The sequence below is a fragment of the Stenella coeruleoalba genome, assembly GCF_951394435.1.
Source record: "Stenella coeruleoalba genome assembly, chromosome: 16".
In the NCBI taxonomy this organism is placed as follows: Eukaryota; Metazoa; Chordata; class Mammalia; order Artiodactyla; family Delphinidae; genus Stenella; species Stenella coeruleoalba.
In genome coordinates this window covers 46,730,917-46,749,833 of record NC_137162.1, presented here as the reverse complement: position 1 = coordinate 46,749,833, position 18,917 = coordinate 46,730,917, and the positions used below count along the sequence as shown (strand labels likewise).

General features: G+C 46.9%; 1 protein-coding gene across 1 annotated transcript in view; it reads left to right on the top strand.

Moving 5' to 3' along the window:
- Positions 1-18,917, top strand: part of LOC307175471 (WD repeat- and FYVE domain-containing protein 4-like) — a gene marked incomplete at its 5' end in the record, with an annotated part of 227,684 nt that overhangs the window by 20,008 nt on the left and 188,759 nt on the right. The window contains 3 exons of the mRNA XM_079900580.1: positions 3,818-3,911; positions 17,129-17,343; positions 18,541-18,635. Of these exons, the coding sequence (XP_079756706.1) occupies positions 3,818-3,911; positions 17,129-17,343; positions 18,541-18,635 (404 nt within the window). The remainder of the gene's footprint in view (positions 1-3,817; positions 3,912-17,128; positions 17,344-18,540; positions 18,636-18,917) is intronic.

Genomic DNA, 18,917 nt, shown 5'->3' with positions numbered 1-18,917 from the left:
ATCTGAAAGAGGTCCTTGCCAGGTAGAGTAATCTTGGTTGTAGGTTCTTCCCTTTCATCACTTTAAATATATCATGCCACTCCCTTCTGGCTTTTAGAGTTTCTGCTGAGAAATCAGCTGTTAACCTTATGGGAGTTCCCTTGTATGTTATTTGTCTTTTTTCCCTTGTTGCTTTTAATAATTTTCTTTCTGTTTAATTTTTGTCAATTTGATGACTATGTTTCTTGGGGTGTTTCTCCTTGGGTTTATCCTGCCTGGGATTCTCTGTGATTCCTGGACTTGGGTGGCTATTTCCTTTCCTATGTTAGGGAAGTTTTCAACTATTCAAAAATTTCCCCGGGTCCTTTTTCTCTCTCTTCTCCTCCTGGGACCCCTATAATGCAAATGTTGTTGTGTTTAATGTTGTCCCAGAGGTCTCTTAGACTGTCTTCATTTCTTTTCACTTTTTTTTCTTTACTCTGATCTGTGGCAGTGAATTCCACTATTCTGTCTTCCAGGTCACTTATGCGTTCTTCTGTCTCAGTTTTTCTGCTATTGATTCCTTCTAGTGTATTTTTCATTTCAGTTATTGTATTGTTCATCTCTGTTTGTTTGTTCTTTAATTCTTCTAGGTGTTTTTCCTTTAATTCTTCTAGGTCTCTGTTAAACATTTCTTGCATCTTCTCGATCTATGCCTCCATTCTGTTTCTGAGGTCCTGGATCATCTTCACTATCATTATTCTGAATTCTTTTGCTGGAAGGTTGCCTATCTCCACTTCATTTAGTTGTTTTTCTGACGTTTTATCGTGTTCCATCATCTTGTACATAGTCCTCTGCCTTTTCATTTTGTCTGTCTTTCTGTGACTGTGGTTTTCCTTCCACAGGCTGCAGGATTGTAATTTTTCTTGCTTCTGCTCTCTGCCCTCTGGTGGATGAGGCTATCTACGAGGCTTGTGCAAGCTTCCTGATGAGAGGGACTGGTGGTGGGTAGAGCTGGGTGTTGCTCTGGTGGGCAGAGCTCAGTAAAAGTTTAATCTGCTTGTTTGATGATGGGTGGGGCTGAGTTCCCTCCCTGTTGGTTGTTTGGCCTGAGGCAACCCAGCACTGGAGGCTACAGGCTCTTTGGTGGGGCTAATGGCAGACTCTGGGAGGGCTCATGGAGTAGTTCCCAGAGCTTCTGCTGCCAGTGTCCTTGCCCCCCCGGTGAGCCACAGCCACCTCCCGCCTCTGCAGGAGACCCTCCAACACTAGCTGGTAGGTCTGGTTCAGTCTCCAATGGGGTCACTGCTCCTTCCCCCTAGGTCCTGATGCACACACTACTTTGTGTGTGCCCCCCAAGAGTGGAGTCTCTGTTTCCCCCAGTCCTGTTGAAGTCCTGCAATCAAATCCCACTAGCCTTCAAAGTCTGATTCTCTGGGAATTCCTCCTCCTGTTGCCAGACCCCCAGGTTGGGAAGCCTGACGTGGAGCTCAGAACCTTCACTCCAGTGGGTGGACTTCTGTGTTATAACTGTTCTCCAGTTTGTGAGTCAGCCACCCAGCAGTTAATGGGATTTGATTGTATTGTGATTGCGCCCCTCCTGCCATCTCACTGCAGCTTCTTCTTTGACTCTGGATGTGGGGTATCATTTTTGGTGAGTTTCAGTGTCTTCCTGTCCATGACTGTTCAATAGTTAGTTCTGATTCCATTGCTCTCACAAGAGGGAGTGAGCACATGTCCTTCTACTCTGCCATCTTGAACCAATTTTCTAGTCCTCAATTTTATTATTTATTTATTTTTTGGCTGCATTGGGCCTTCGTTGCTGTGTGCAGGCTTTCTCTAGTTGTGGTAAGGAGGGGCTACTCTTCATTGCGGTGCACGGGCTTCTCATTGTGGTGGCTTCTCTTTGTTGTGGAGCACAGGCTCTAGGTATGTGGGCCTCAGTAGTTTTGGCTCACAGGCTCTAGAGCGCAGGCTCAGTAGCTGTGGCACACGGGCTTAGTTGCTCCGCAGCATGTGGGATCTTCCCAGACCAGGGCTCGAACCTGAGTCCCCTGCATTGGCAGGCAGATTTTTAACCACTGTGCCACCAGGGAAGTCCCTGCATTGGCTGATATTTGAATAGTGAACCAGCCTTGCATTTGTGAGATAAGACAAATTGGCCATAGTGCCTTATTTATTTTATATATAGTTATATTTGATTTCCAGTAGTTTATTGAGGATTTTTGCACCTATTTTTCTAAGAGATGTTGGCAGGTAGTTTTCTTTTCTTATACTGGCTTTGTCTGCTTTTGATATCAGAGTAATTCTGGTCTCATAAAATGCATTGGGCAGTGTTCTCTTGTATATTTTGAAAGAAATTGTATAGAATTGGTGTTATTTATCTTTTAAATGTATGGTAGAATTCACCAGTGGAAACATCTGGGGCTGGAGTTTTCTTTGTGGAAAGGTTTTAAGCTACATATCCAGTCTTTGTGCTCGCTATAAACTGTCCTGGTTATTTATTTCTTCTTGCTTACTTTTGGTAGTTTGTGGCTTTGAGGGAACTGGTCCATTTTATCTAGGTTGTCAGATTTGTGTGCACAGAGTTATTTGTAGTATTTTCTTATCCTTTCTGTGGGGTGTGCAGTGGTATTCTCTCTTTCATTTCTGATGTTGGTAATTTGTGTCTTTTTCTGTCTTTGCTAGCTTAGCGAGTGGTTTTTCAATTTTTAAAACTTTTTCAAACCTCTTCCTGAGCAATTCTCAAAGCCTTCGGAATGTGGTTTAGGGTCAGATCCACACATGTGCAGCTCAGAAATGAGCTCAGAGGTTGATACACAACTTAGTGTTTTCACTCTTAAGTCTGCTCCTCTTCATCATCTTCCCGACACTTTCTGGCTCTCTGGGGTCCCTTCCTTCTCCTCTGTCTAGAAAGCTGGAGCTTTAGTTTCTCTGCTCTGCCATGCACTTCCCACAATTGCATCTGTCTCTGGGGCCAAGCAGGGAGAGGAAAAAGAGAGACAAAAACATTGGGGATTTTGCCTGACTCTTGGGACCAGAGTTCCTCTGGTCAGAGAGGAGGGTTCCCCTCCCCGAGAATTTCAGATGCTTGCCTGGTCACTGCTGCTGCTGTGCGGTTTCTTGGAGGCTGAAGTGAGAAAGAATGGAGAAACTCAACAAAGAAAATTCCAGGGATTTTCCTCCATGCTCTGGGCCCTGTTGGAGCCTCTTTTCCCACTCCTTAGACTAGAAATAGAGCCTCCTCTTGGAGGCTGTGTCTGTTCTGTCCACACGTGGTGCACGGTTCTTACTCCTTGTAAGCCCATTCCGGGAGATACTGGAGGGGGAAGCCCCAGGAAACACGTTACCAGTTGCATGGTGCTTTGGGTTTGGTTTCCTGCTGTGCTACCGTTTACTTTTCAGAGTCCTCAGAGAGCTGCTCATGCGTTCTATCTGGGGTTTTAGTTTAATTCAGTGGGTAGGACAGAGTAGGGTGTGCTTACACCATCTTGAAGGGATCCAGACATGGTCCTTTGTGTGTTTGTTTGATATAAAATGAGAGCTTCTCCACCTCCCACATATCTGGAGAGAGGGTAGCGGCCCAGGGAACTACCTTCCGTGAAGCATCTGCTCCGTGCCGGACACTGTGCCTTAGTGCACAGCGGCATTGTTCTGTGACTCTACGCGGAAAGTGTGGCATTGTTAGCTCCATCGTGCAGTTGGGGGAAGTTAGGCTCAGATTAATCAGTTCAAGGTCATATAATTAAGTGGTAGGCTGTGGTTGTGTATCGTGGCCTGTGTTAGAAAGATCCAGAAAGTTCTGTGGAAAGCAGAAGCGAAGGCTTACGTCTGATGTCCCGCTCCCCTCTCTCTGCAGGACGGATGAAGGTGATGCTGTGATCATGCACCCTGGGATCCTGTGCGTCATGGTGAGGCTGCTGCCTCAGTTGTACCATGAAGATCACCCTCAGGTACTTGTTGTGAACACATGAGTTTGTCTTTTTCATGACTGATCATTTAAGCTCCTCTGGCCAGAGACTCCCTTTCCCCTTTTGCCTTTGCCTCCAGTCCCCTGTATGAACAGAGCCTCCTTCGTGAAGTGCCTCCTGCAGGGGAGTATCAGTGGGTCTGAGACCCTTGATTGAGTTCTGCCCACGCTTCCATGGCCACTCAAAACAGATTGTTCCTGTTGGTGATGTGACCTTCTGAAAACAACAGCCAAACAAAAACTGAATGAAATGATTTACCTTCATGAGGCAAGTCCCATATAAGTGCTACATATAGCGCTGGGCATTGGTGGGACCAGAAGCCCTCTGCTCCCCATTAATTTATCCATTGCTTAGATATTGGCTGTGACCCTGGCTCGGCGCTCTACGTAGGACATGCAGGGCTAACAGGATGAGAACTGAGCACTGTCCAAGGAGCCCACATCTGTGGTGGGGACCGGGAGGTGGTGGTGGGGCAGACAGACTAAGTAAATAAGCTCACAAATGAATCTACAATTACAAATTGTCACATGTGATATTAAGGGAAAAAAATGGGTGCTGACAGAGAATAATGGGAATGGAAGTGGAGGGGGAAGACCTAATTAAATCTAATTTAGATGAAGGTGTGGATGTCAGGGAAGCCATCTCTTTGATGGTGACATTTAAGCAGAGCCCTGAAAGATGAGTAGCAATTAAGCAGGTGGGAAGGAGCCTGCTGCAGGTGTCTGGGGTGGGAGCAAAGCGGGAGAGCTGGAAGTGTGCCCGATGGGGCAGGCGGAGGAAGGCTGCCGCCCTGACAAGCTGTGGGGTTTTATCCCAAGGGCAACACGAAGTCTCTCTCAAGTGAATGGAGGGGGACATGATCAGGTTTTTGTATTAAAAATCTCTCTTGTTGCATGGAGGGTGGCCTGGGAATGGGGCTGTGTGGAAGAGAATGGGGACAGCAGTTAGGAAGCCATGTCCGCAGTCTGGTAGCACATGGTGGTAGCTTGATTATGGTGGCGTCTGTGGGAGAGTGTGTAGAGCCAGGAGTCAGGAGACCTATTGGGAGATAGAATCAAGGCCCTGGGATGAACGGGGTGCAGGAAACGGGAAGGGGGGGAGTCAAGGTGGCTCTTAGCTCCTGTCCTGGCAGCACGGACGGCCCTACTGCAGCGACGTGCGCTTGTACCGGTGAAAGCAACAGAACGAGGCAGATTCTCAGGAAGTGCTCTCAATTTAGAGAATATGTTCTCTAGAGGTTCTGAGAAAGAAACTCAAAGTTGAGGAAGCCCTGGAAAATACGCTCTTGAATTAGTAGCAGACGAAAGGAAATTACTTGAACCGAGCAGCTGCCATGTACCAGGCACGGTGCCACACCCTTTCACTGATTATCTACCCTCATAGATGTTTGGTGGGGAGTATCATTGTTTCCATTTTAGCCAGTGGGGAAACCGAGTCTTAGACAATGTACATGCCTTTTAAGGATTCTGAGTTGGTGGACCTGGTATTAAATGTGGTCCTACCTGGTGGCAGTTGTTATGGTCTTTCCCCTGCACGGCAGTGGCGTCTATAGGAGAATGGGGGCTCACGGGGGTGCGGGTCCAGCTTTGTTTTGTCCTGGAGTTAAAAAGGAGGTGATATGTTTTAAGAAGAAATGGTGACTACAGTTGACCCTTGAACAACATGGGGGTTAAGGGTGCTGACGCTCACACAGTGTACTACTATCTCTGCCTCGAAAACAAAGGAGTTGCTAAATGACTCACCCAAGGACAGGAAGGTGGAAAAGTTTGGGTAGAATCAGGACTCAGATGCTAGTTTTGATTCCACATATTGTGATCTCTAATTGAACATAAACTTTTCCCGACACTCAGGTAAAGATCTGTAAAATGAAAATACAGGTCTTATATTTATTTTAAAAAATCCATGCATAAGTGGACCTGTGCAGTTTAAACCTGTGTTGTTTAAGGGTCAACTATAGGGGTGTTATTAATCATTGAAAATGACAATGGCTTAGTAAAAATATTGCAAATCCTCCGAAATTGGTGAGAAGTGGAGTGGAGGAGCAAAAGCCTTGATGTGTAGGGAAGGGACTGTTTTACTTAGGAAATCCTGTAAACTAGGTACAGGAGTTAAAAAAGGACTAACTCAATTCCATGTCTACATGTCTCTTTGTAACTGGAATCCTTTATCTGGTTCCTGATCCTCTCCTGGAAAGTGATGATAAAGTGATCATCAAACCAACGAGTAGGGATGCATCTAATAGTGAAACGGAATATGCACTTTATATCTTTCAACGTTTATGGGACAGCAGTAGCCTGGGCTAGAATGGGTTTGATTGCTCCTTTAGTTATCTATCGCTGTATTACAGAGGGCTGCCAAGTTAGCAATAATGGTCTCGTTCTTCCTCGTGGCTCTGTGGGTCAGCAGTTTAGACAGGCACCGCAGGGACAGCTTCTGTCTGCTCCACATGGTATCAGCTGGGCACCCAGATGGGTTCTCCACTCACAGAGCTGGCAGTTCACAAGCTGGCTCAAATGGTGAGAGGCTCCTAGGCTGGCCCAGCTGGGTCAGATGTCTGGGGCCTTGGTAGGGCCTGGCTTCTCCTCCATGTAGCCCTCACCATCTGGCTTCTACCTGTACACCTCCACCTGGATTCTCTAGCAGGCCACATAGCAGCTCAGGGTTCCCCAAAGCACAAAAACAGAAGATGCCGAGCCTTCTGGAGGCTTTTGCCTGGAACGAGCCAGCATTACTTCCATGGCATTCTGTTGGTCAAAGTGAGTCACAGGTTCAGCTTAGACTCAGCGAGAAGGGACCTGTGTCTCCTTTACTGACGTGAGGGGTGGCTTGCGTGTACAGGAGAGGGGGAATTGTTGGGGGCCATCTTTAAAGACCAGCCACCACACTTGCCTTAGGCATCTAACTGATGGATAAAATTATTTGACCCCTAAATCAAATGTCTTTGAGTCATTTGGTTATCTAAAGCCTGGGACCTTACTTTCTTTACCTTAGTATTCACGACAGGTTCTGCCTGGAGCATACTGGAAACTAATACACATTGAGTGTTACTTCTATTCCAGGAACATTAATCAGTGTTCATAACAGCTCATTAAAATGAGAATCTCCCCCATTTTGCAGGTGCTTAAAGCTCAAGAGAGTTGTGTAACTTCCTAAAATCATGGAGGTGTTGAGGGGAGATCTAAAACTCACTTCTAGGCTCAAGGTCAAGATGTGTTTGATGAGTAGATCTCTCATCTCTGCAGCTCTTGCAGAATGCAGGGTCATGCATCTGGGCTTCCCTAACTGTATTTCATACCCTGCAATGCACTTGCAATGAGAACAGCCAAGCCAGTGGTTTGGGTGGTCTTAGCAGTCAAACGGTTGCTGATAAACACGTTGTGCAAAACTCCACCGTGAGGATGACTGACGAAGTGATGCAGAGCAGACAGTGGCCTGTCCTTCCGCTTCCTAGTGCATGAAGACTCTGTGGAGAAGCCCCAGTTTCAGATAAACACCATGAGTTGTCACATCAGTGTGTGGGGAGGAACTTTCCCTCCTCTTGGGATGGTAATTGGACAAATTAAGTATGCAGATGAGGCTTCCACTTGGTAGGATACTTTTTCTCTATTCAGGTCACAATAAGTAATTTAGGAAAAGTCTGACTCTCACACACTCTCTCTCAAATATGCAAATGAAATGCAGTGGTACATGTTCTCAGAAATTTTCTGCAGATGCCAGATCAGCAGCTATTAAAAGTTGGGTAATTACAGTAATTAACTTCTGAAAGAGGTGGGGGCGGTGGGAAACCTCATAACAACAAACAGAATAGTAGATCAAATGAGAAATGAGACACACACAAGAAAATGCTGAAATGAAACTGACAGAAGGACTGCAGGTTTTGGGGCAGAGAAAGCAGCTGGAAGTTTCAGTAGATGGCAGTATTCCTAAAAAGATGGAGGGGCTTCCCTGGTGGCGCAGTGGTTGAGAGTCCGCCTGCCGATGCAGGGGACACGGGTTTGTGCCCCGGTCCGGGAAGATCCCACATGGCCGCTGAGCCTGTGCGTCCGGAGCCTGTGTTCCGCAATGGGAGAGGCCACAGCAGTGAGAGGCCCGTGTACCGCAAAAGAAAAAAAAAAAAAAGATGGACTGTGAGTTCCCACTCATCTCCCTTTAGGTGGGCCTGGTGATTCCCAGCATCCCTATACTCTTACCCACCTTACATCCCTCAGATGCTCTTCCTGCCTTATGGATGAGAAATTGATAGCTTTCCAAGGTACAGATATCATTTTAAAAGCAACAACTTAACTACTTACATGGGTTGTCTGGTTTATTTCTAATTGTGGCCACATTAAATTTGTTCTGTTCATGACCAAGAGGGGGTTTTTCCCTCTGCAAAATGCTAGCAGTGCGAGCTGCTCTTGGAAACAAATAATCCAGCTGAGTTTTTTTTCCTCTTGTATCATCGCCAGTGTTAACATTGGACTCTAGGAATTATATTGTGAATGTTGCTGTACTAAGCACAAGGCAAAAGTGAAGTCCAGCTCAGTTCTGTTGGAGCTGAGTTGGCCGCTGAAAGAAGTAACTGAGAAGAAAGGCCTTTTCTCTTTCTTTCTGGCATGCTCAGCAGCCATGAGGGGCTTGCTGTAGGGACGTGGCTCTGGGCTAGAACTCTGACCAGTAGTGGAGAGCTCTCTTGTCCCAGCACCACTGCGCTTCCGTTCATGTCGTAGCAGAGGGTTATTTGCTCTGTGCATGACAGTGGGAACTCAGAGGGTGGGAAGTCAGATCCAGTTTCACAGAGGTGGAACTCGGCCTGTGTCGGGGCCACCAATGTGATGTATTTACTTTTATTAATAATTACGCAGCACCTACTAGGTGCCACTGGGGATTCAGACACCAATGTCACAGTAACACACAGCCTGAGTTTGAGGGTGGGTACTCAGACGAGTGGAGAAGATAGTTAGATATTCTAACTGTAACAAAGGTTTGCCCACAGGGCCTTGGGGCAGAGGGGAGAGAAAGCCACACAGAGATGGGGACACTGGAGCCAGACTTTAAAGAAGAGACCTGTCTATGCCAGATCAGGTAGAGGAGGGTGGGACAAGACAACAGAGAGAGGTACACGTGGAGATGCCCATGCGGGGACTTCAAATAGTTCAGTTGGGCGAGGATAGACCATGCGGGTAGAAAGGCAGTAAATGGGGCAGGAGAAGTAGGTTGAAGCCAAATCATGAGGGGCCTTGAGTACCATCCACAGGCAGTTGGATTTTATTGGATTACCATCCTTTGTTGTTAGCATCATCATCACTGCTGTGGTTAATGAGCACCCACTATATGAGGCTCTGAAGATGACAGATTTTGGTCAAATCTCTCTGCCACTTAACAGCCACAGAACCATGGGAAATTATCTAACCTCCACGACCCTTAATTTTCTTTGCTGTAGTGTGGGGAGAATAATATCATCTTCCTCATGGCATTATTGTGAGGAGCAGCTGAAGCAATGCAGGAGCACTTAACATGGCAAGCAGAACATGCAAGGCACCATGGGAAACACTTGCTGACTGGTGTAGCTACTGCTATTAGTTGCCGAAACTTTACAAGCATTTTATCATTTGATCTTCATAATGACCCTGCAAGGTAGACATCAGTATTCCCACTTCACAGATGAGGACCTGAAACTTGTAGCACTTAAGTGACAGAGTTAACATCATAGCTAGGTGGTGGATGTGCCTGATGGGAGGCTCCAGGACCTCCTCTCACTGCACCAAGTTGCCTTCCCTGTAGGGAGGTGGTAGCCGTGGGTGGGAGGCAGTTGGAAAGCAAGAACATGATCAGACCTGGGCATTAGAGAGACTGTTGTCTATAGTCAGTGTGCACCGCCCCTCACTGTTGGGTGTGTTCCAGATTCTGCTGCAATGGGAGCCTCCCACACAGTATGATGGGACAGAAAGAAGATCAGGCTCGGGCTGCATCTGTCAACTGATTTGCACCTCAATTTGGAAAGGGTGCCATTTTCTGGAATTAGCCTGTATTTCAAACACAAAGAACTAATCATGTGGGTTTCAAATAGCTCAAGTATCGACAGCATTAATAGCCCTGGATAGCATTGTGTAAGGGCAAGCTATTTGAAAAGAGCCATTTCCTTCAACAAGGAAATTGGCAAAGTAGGAGTCTTGCTTTATTAAATTACAACACATTAGAGATTTCAAATATGTTGAATTTCTATGTTTCTTCTGCTCTTTCATTCTGACCCCATTCTTCCCCAAATATTTCTATTGTCCCTGGGTGGAAAAGTCTCAGATCCTGGTCAAAATCCAAGTGACTTCTTAGGGTAGCCTCTTAAATAGAACAGATGGACATAATCTTGCATGGAGATGAAGAGCATCAAAAGGAAGCTACAGTGGACATAGAATGATGGAGTGGAAGTTAAAGTTGATAGGGTGAGCTCTGGTCCAATTATCTGGCGACCTTTCCTCCAGTCCTGTACCATCGTTATTTCTATGACTTAACATGGGCCACTTCCTTTCCCTGCACCTCAATTTCAGCTACTCAGATTTGGCCTAGATCACAGGGGTTGCAGACACAGTGTCCTGGGGCCAGAGTCGTAAAGTAAATGTGTAGGTGTAAACAGTAAGGAATGGTGAGACCTGTGGTCGTAGGGAAGTGTACTTGCCCTGCCTAGAGGTACTCACACTCTAACTAGGGGGAAACAAGACAAAAGCAAAGCCAAACTACCCCCACCAAATAAAACACTTCTGTAGGCCATCAGTTTATGCCCCTTGTGAGATACTGAGTTCCCTTCCTTATAATGAGTGCATGACTCAGTCTTAAAAACATGGGCTTTGAAGTAAGACCTGGGTTGGGGTGCCAGTTCTACCACTCACTGGCTATGTCACCTTAGGAAATTGATGTAACCTCTTCAGTCTCAGTATTCTCATAATAATATTTTCCCATTGAGAAGAGTAGTGGGAAGTATAGCTCGAGTGTCCTTAGGGCTACCTGGCATGCAGTATGTGCTCTCGTACCCCCTACCTTTCTCTTCTGGCTTTGGTACTCGATGTTCCTAGGACTCCGAGTCACAGTATATAAAATTTTAGAAATACAGAATGGAAGGTAATACATTTTAGGTATATTTCCAGCTGGCATTATACAATTGATAAATTAATTGATAAATACAAATGATAATTAATCAGGAACCTTACTGATACAAGGTAAGAAAAGAAGACTGCAACTAAAAGGGATTAATATTCTGAAAACACTTGCATCCTTTAAGGAAAAGTACTTTCGCAAATGCTGTTTCTGTTGACTCCCACCAAAAACATACCATTGAGGTAGGTATTTTCATTATTCTCATTTTAAAGCTAAGGAAACTGAGGCCCAGAGAAAGTAGCTAGCCCAAGTTTCCCATTAGTTAGTGTCAAATCAACATGAGTACCTACTTCTGGGTAGATATTTGTGTGCCCTGTGCCCAGAAGATGAAGGAAGGGTAAATGTCTATTTGGAAGCTCAAAGCAACACACTGGGGCTGGAGTCACAGAATGCTTGGAAATGGATCTCTTATCTCTACAAGAGACTGTGGACTCTGTAGTCTTGTTTGAGGAATCTTCTCCAGACAGTCGTGTGTGGAGATCTGCTAACAACAGCAACAACAACACATCTGTTTAAAAAGTATATCTTAAAAGAGTTGTGTCAGCAATTTACTTTGGCCAAAGCAATAGAGATACTCAGGGTAAGTTAATCCCTCCTTCTCTGAGCTAACCGAGGATGCCCAAGCCACAGCGGGGAAGGGTTCTGGCTGGAAGCTGATGTTGGGTCTCATGGGGCCCACTGCTCACCTGACCTAGCTGTCGTGGAGTGAGGGGGTGTGTGTCCAAGGTGATGGAAACTCTTCGCAGATGTTTCAGGTTCCAGGCTGTGCAGGCATCCTCCTGGATGGTTGTTTACAAGCGGATTTCCCTAGTGATGTCCTCATGCTCCATCTCAGGGCTGACCACAGGCTCAGGAAAGATCATTTCCCCTGCTGACCTGGCACTGTTTTCATTATTCTTCAACACTCAGTTGGCACATCACCTTTTCTGACCACCTTCTCTGGTCCAGCGCACCTGCTATTTCCTAGAACACCTTGTGCCCTTGTGCTTGCACCTACTGGGCAGCTGTTGTGTTGGAGGCACAGGGATATGTGCTGGGGACACAAGGATGAGGAGCCATTGTCTCTGGCAGCAGTTCACAGTTCTTGGTAAATAGATAGACAGCTTGTCATAGTGTGGTGTTTATAACGATTCAGGTGTGGACACAGTGCTAGTTAGGAAGATCAGAAAAGTTCTCTTAGATGAGAGAACGTGTGAATTGTCTCTTTAATAAGTAGGACCTCAGCAAAGGGATGGGATTAGAAAGGACATTCTCAACTTTGAGCATCAGTCAAAAAGGTTATGGCGTATTCGGCAAAGGGTGAGGATGTTACTGGGGTAGAGTACACGGTGGACCAAAGGGGAGGTTGAGAAGTAAAGCTGGAAAGAGACAAATATTTTATTAATATAAGATCCTAGGCTTCTGTAACCAGGAAGTATTGGCCAAAATATGTATGTAATTTGTAAATTGTAAAAGAAGCAGAAGATTTAAAGCAGGCGCCCACATGCATCTTGGTCTTCATTGCAAATCTATACAAGTACATCCAGGAAGCCATGCCTTTAGACATGGATTCTACTGATTCAATGGGATTTGGACCCTCTTACACCTAAACCAAGATCACAGACTCCCATGCCTATAAGGCCATGTGGGCACTGCAAACGAGTGTATTAGGCTGGTGGGGGCTGTGCACAATGGAAAGTTTATGCCCATATAAAGAAAGAGCTAATTCTAAGTAAGCAAAGATAAAAACCACAACGACTTGTCAAATAAAACACATCTTTACCTTGTCAGATAAAACACATCTTTACAAATAAAACACATATTTACCTGTGACATCCCAGAAGAGCAGAGGTCACTTAAAATGTATCATCTGTCTTCCAAAATCATCAAATAAAGAACATTTCAACCAAATTGGAATAAGTGACTAGTCCAAATTTGAGTAGCTCAGTGACAGTCCCTAGTTCTTTCTAAGTGTCTGGGGGAAGCAGATGCTGGTCATCTGATGGTTTTTCGTTAGGACTACATGATTAATGTCTAGAAGACACACTCTGGCCTGATGTACTCATAGCCCACGCCTCCTTGGAGGGACCCACCCCACCAGGACCCAGCCCTCACTGGGCTCTGGGACCACCATATTAACCTGGACCAGGAGAGAAGGTGGGGGGTGGGAGAGATAAAGAAGATTAAATATCCACAGCTGGACAAGGACAGACTTGAAGACTCAGCTGCTAAGTGGAGAAGGCAGAAAACTCCTACAGGCGGCCCCGCACATCTCTCTGTGATAATTTGCCTTGTGGGTCCAGCCTGATGATGACCCTGAGCGCTTACCACTGAGTCCTAATTGAACCACTATCCCCTTCCTGCCTTGGAAGTAATGTGCGTTAGGAAAATCAATCCATTTGTAGGGGGAGAAACCAGACTGGTTTCCTGCTACTGCTCATATTTTCACTAAAACCCCATTTTACTGGAACCAACATTGAAAAAAACAGCACATTTTATTCAAAACAAGGCAATATTGGTATTGACAGAGCTGCAGCGATAATGAGGACGATCAATTTTCCCTCCTCCATTATGGGGTATTGAGCAATTTTGGAGTAAACTTGTGGCATCATTAGATAAGATCAGCATTTCTGTTTCTTCCTTTTGAAAATTTTTTCTTTTTTTCTTTCTTTTTTGCATATTTAGATTTTAAGTATTCCTGCTCTGGTGAGGGAAAAAAAAAAGCAAAAACAACAACAAAAAGGAAAGCCAAAAGTCCCCAAAGCAATAAGTGAAGTGCTGGTAATAAAAATTGGAGATTGTAGACATTTCTTTTTAATTCTTATTAATAATACATTGTGTTGTTATTTTTGCATCTTATTACATGCAGACTGTCTCCCCAACTTTCACCCCAAATTAAAAGACTGCAGTTACCAAATATTCCAAGTTCTGGGAGAGGGAGAGTTCTGGGCAAGAGGGTAGAAGCAGCTTTTCTGTTTTGAGAAGAGTGAAGAAGGAAGGCAGAGGTGCGGGCTCCTTGGATGTAGGAAGGGACACTTAGAGCATTGGAAGAAAGATTTGGGGAAGGGAGTCAGGAGGTTGGGGAGGTTTCTACATGGAAGAGTGTCTTAAAGTAAAAGACATGGAACTGTTTAGTGCAAATTAGATCTGACATTTCTTTCTTCTGTTTCTGGTCCCTGTTGGGTTATACATGTCCCTCTAGCATCTCAGGCTGGCTGTGCAGATACCACAGTGACAGGGAAGGGGATTGTCTTCATCCATTCGGGCCACTATAACAAAACACCATAGACCAGGTGGCTTACAAATAACAGAAATTTATTTCTCACAGTTCTGGAGGCTGGCAAGTCCAAGATCATGGTGCTGGCAGATTCGGTGTTTGGTGAGGACCCACTTCCACACTCATGGCACTCTTCTCGCTGTGTCCTCACGTGGTGCAGGGGAGGAGGGAACTGTCTGGGGTCTCTTTCCTAAGGCCACTAATCCCATTCATGATGACTCTGCCCTCAAGACCTAAGCATCTCTCAAAGGCCCCACCTCCAGATACCACCACACTGGGGGTTAGGTTTCAATGTATGAATTTGGTGGGGGGGAACACAAACAGTCCATTGCAGGGACCATGTTCTTTGAGTGATGAGATCTCTCCTTGACATCAGTGATGTTGACAGAGTGACAAAATCCTACCTGGGAGCAGCCCCCCTGAAACCATTCTAATGTAGTTTATATTTTAAACTAAAATTGAATAGTCTAAAATTTTAAGCCATAAATATTACCGAAGATATTGTAATGATGGGAATTTCACTGAATGCCATCAGTTTGAGGCAGGAGCTATAGGCGTCATGCTTTTGGAAGGCGTGGGAGGATGGGAGGGTGAGCTGTGTGACCCCTTCCTTTTTTTTAAAAAAATTATTTATTTATTTTTGGCTGCATTGGGTCTTTGTTGCTCCATGCAGGCTTTCTCTAGTTGTGTCGAGCGGGGGCTACTCTTCGTTGCTGTGCACGGGCTTCTCATTGCCGTGGCTTCTCTTGTTGCAGAGCACAGGCTCTAGGCATGCGGGCTTCAGGAGTTGTGGTTGTGGCTCATGGGCTCTAGAGCGCAGGCTCAGCAGTTGTGGCACACGGGCTTCATTGCTCTGCGGCATGTGGGATCTTCCCACACCAGGGATCGAACCTGTGTACCCTGCATTGGCAGGCGGATTCTTAACCACTGCACCACCAGGGAAGTCCCACCCCTTCCTTTTTAAAAAAATCTAGAAACTGATGACAAACACTGTAAATATGTTTCACCACACATTGTAGTCCTTGAAACATGTGCTACAAAACTGTGCTCACAGCCTGAAGAAGGACGCCATCTTACAAATTTCTATCCCTTAGTGATACAGACATACTCTTGACCATCTCTGGGCAGGGTGGCCTCGAATAACTACATGCACAGGGAGGTAGGTTATGGTAGAGCGAGGTGATTCTGAGTGTTGGGTCCAGAGTCCCAGAGTAAGTGCCTTTATGGTGACTCCTGGCTTTACGTTGGTAGACTAAGCTAGACATAATCTACATCACCATAGATCCCTTTTCTTGAAACCAGAGACTAGGGCAAATGTGTGCAATATGAAAAGCAGGCTAGGGTCTCCGCTTGGGTTCCCCAAAGTGGAGCCCGAGACAGGGCTACAGGTGCATGGGATTTGTGGAGGGAGGGACTCAGAAGAAGGGAGGTGAGGGAAGCAGAGTGGTGCAGGGGAAGGAGCTGAGTGAGGACATGCTATCAGCTGAAGTCTAGCTTCAGCCTGAGCCTACAGGGTGGGGCTCTCAGCATGAACTGCACCACAGAGGCTGAAGGGCATGGCTTCATTGGCTGTAGTCTGGGGGCGATGTATATGTGTTTGTATTCATGTGTGCACACTTTTATGTATGTGTGTACGTGCATGTATGTGTACATGTACACACGTGTGCATGCATGAACATATATATGGGGGTTACATAGCAGGGCAGCTACAACTTAGGGGAGCTTGACCTCCACAGGAGGGGCAGCTGTGATGGGTACACTAACCTGGAGAAGGACGTCTGGGGGGAGCCCACATAGCCTCCACTGCAGGAAAACTCCATTAAGATCTAACTGGTATCCTGGTCATTTCAGAGAGTCTTATACAAAGTAAAAGAAAATGTGGGCAGTCTTAAGAGTTTTTATGAAGAAAATTCCACCCCCCAATTTGTATATCCGTGGAGGCTGGGAATTCCAGGGGTTTACCCTTTTATGAAGAAAGGAAGAATGTGAAAACGATGTATTGTATTTGGCTCAATACTGACTGAGCTGATTCTATGCACTTTATCCTATGGGCCTCAAGGACATAAAGATAGTGAAGTGAGTTGAAATCTAGTAGGAGGAAGATAAGAGGCCAGCTGTCTGTGTGTCTGAAGGTGCTTAGCACAGAGAGATGGACAAAGGATGAGGGGTGCAGGGAAGGCTTCCCCGCTGGAGCCGTGACTTCAGGGGCTTGTATGAGCTGGTGTGGTTTGGCACGTGAAGGTGGGGCGGGCTGCAGCTGGGTGGGGCACCTGCTGCAGGCTGGCACTCCCAGGAGGACTCCACCTTCTAGACTGGGGGCGTAAACTCAAACACAGAACTGTTGAGTGAGCGATGCCAGTGGGTAGGGGGTGAGTTGTGGGACCCGCTAGAGGGCATAGCCGCTGCCCAGCTCCCACTGCTTCTTGACAGACACAGGATGGCAAAGCAGCATGACCAGATCTTTCCACCTTTTGAGAGAGGCCACAAGTCTGGACTTTTACGTGGAATCTCCAGGCTTTTAAAAATGTTAGCAATTCAGAAACGGTTTAAACATGGTGCGGGTCAAGCACCACACGTCTCAGGCTGATGCAGCCTCTCGCTTGCCAGTTTGCAGTCTGTTTGAAGCTGTCTACCTGTTTGGCAGCTCCTGTGAGGAGGCCACATCTGAGAGGCCCAGGACAGACGGGTAAGAACAGGCTGTGAGGGCTAGTCTCCTCGCCCCACCACCAACTCAAGGCCTAGTGGGGAGCTTACCAAAGTGGCCCACGAAACATGCCGACCTCCGGGGCTCACTGCTTGCTTTGGTTACTCTTAGCTTTCCGAGGAGATCCAGTGCTCCGTGGCCAGTCACATCCAGTCCCTGGTGAAGTCGGAGAAGAACCGTCAGGTCATGTGTGAGGCGGGCATGCTCAGGACCCTTATGACCTACTGCCACCAGGCGCTGACCACCAGCAGCAGCCCCTTGCACTCGGGGCTCATCAGGATTTTTGAAAAGCTTGCTTCCCAAGCCATTGAACCAGACGTGTTAAGGTACCGCGTGCTGCACGTTAAATGCTGCCAAGCCCCTGGCGGCCATGCGAGTGCACAGTGGGCAGTAAGAGTGCCCCCTCCCCCTCCCCAGCAATGGACACTGCAAGTCCAGGGAGGAGCCTTGGGTCTGCAACAGTGTGAGGCCCGCAGAGCGGACGTAGCCCCTCCCATGGAGCTGATGTTCTCGGGGAGAGGGATCATAAGCAAAGGGTCCTGCAGACAATACAGGACAGTGCTGGATGGGATGCTCAGTTCAGAGTGGGAGCTCTGAGGAGCTGGGAGGACCAAAGTTAGGAGATTGGGTATAAAGAGGGGGACTTCAAGGGAGTGGCAGTGGCTGAGGCCTGTGGCCTGTGCAGTTCACCAGACCAGGTGAAGATACCCTGCTGAGAGGGGTGGAGGCTGTAGGGGCCTGACTGCCACGAGGCTAGACCACAGGGAGGTTAGCTGGTGTGACGGGCCACGACTGGGCTCCCTACAAGGACGGGGACAGAGGCAGCACCACTGTGTCCTGTGGGGCCTTTGCACTGCAGCCCCTCCATGAAGCCACATGTCTCCTGGAGAGCCACAGCAGGGAGAGAAGATGCACTAGGAGGAGCAGACACAGAAGACAGAAAAGCAGAGGAAAGAAAGGCTCTAGGAGGGAGGTCAGGGGTCTCTTAAGTACTTGTGGCCAGGCCACCCTGCCCTAGACAATGTAGGTGTAGGGAGGGTGGTACCCAGGGCCAACAGGCCAGCTGGACCCCTGCTGACACACAGGACCAAGTGCAGAGGGACGAAAGGCAACCCCTCCAGCCAGCAGGCATGGGACCCAGGGGCCAGGCCAGCCTCTTTCCACCTCTAGCTGTGGGGCTGTCAGACAAGGCCACTGTGCTTAGTTCAGCTGATTAGTCAATTCCATTAGAAACTTAAAAACAAAGTATGACAAAGTTATTTTCCAACAAAACCCTTTTCCTCTTAAGGTCCTCACTGGTTAAGTCAAAAGCACTTAAATTCACCAGCTCTCTGGTCTGAGTGCCAGGTCAGGGATGCCCTGTTTCTGTATGGCCTGAGAAAAGGGTTTCCAGGCAGAGAGAGGAAGGCCTGGAGGGGGAGCCAGCGAGCTCTGGGACCTAGGACAGTGCTCAGATGAAGCTGGAGAAAATTTCTGCCTGCAAAATGTCTTCATTTGGTTCTCTTGTTTGTTATGATATTCAGACAGTTTCTAGGCTTTGGAATTGCTCCACCTCCATCGGCTGCAGCGAAAATCCTCCGTTCATCTCACGTACGTGGAGGGGACTGTGGATGCCCAGGTGAGGACAGAGGAAGGAGCAGGGGCAGGATAATGGGATTTAAAAGAGAATATGCATTTCTCGTAAGGGATCCTTTACAACATATGGGAAGCAGACAGATTTAAAAATGATTTTGCCTGCTGCTCAATGGAGCAAATGAGGAAAAAGCAGAAGGATCAGATCAGTGGTCCCCAGATAAAGACCAGATATGGAAGGAGGGAGACCCCTACCCCCATACAAGATGGTGATGATGAGTGTGTACTTGACCCCTTTGGGCCTGGAGCACGGAAACCTTCATGTCAC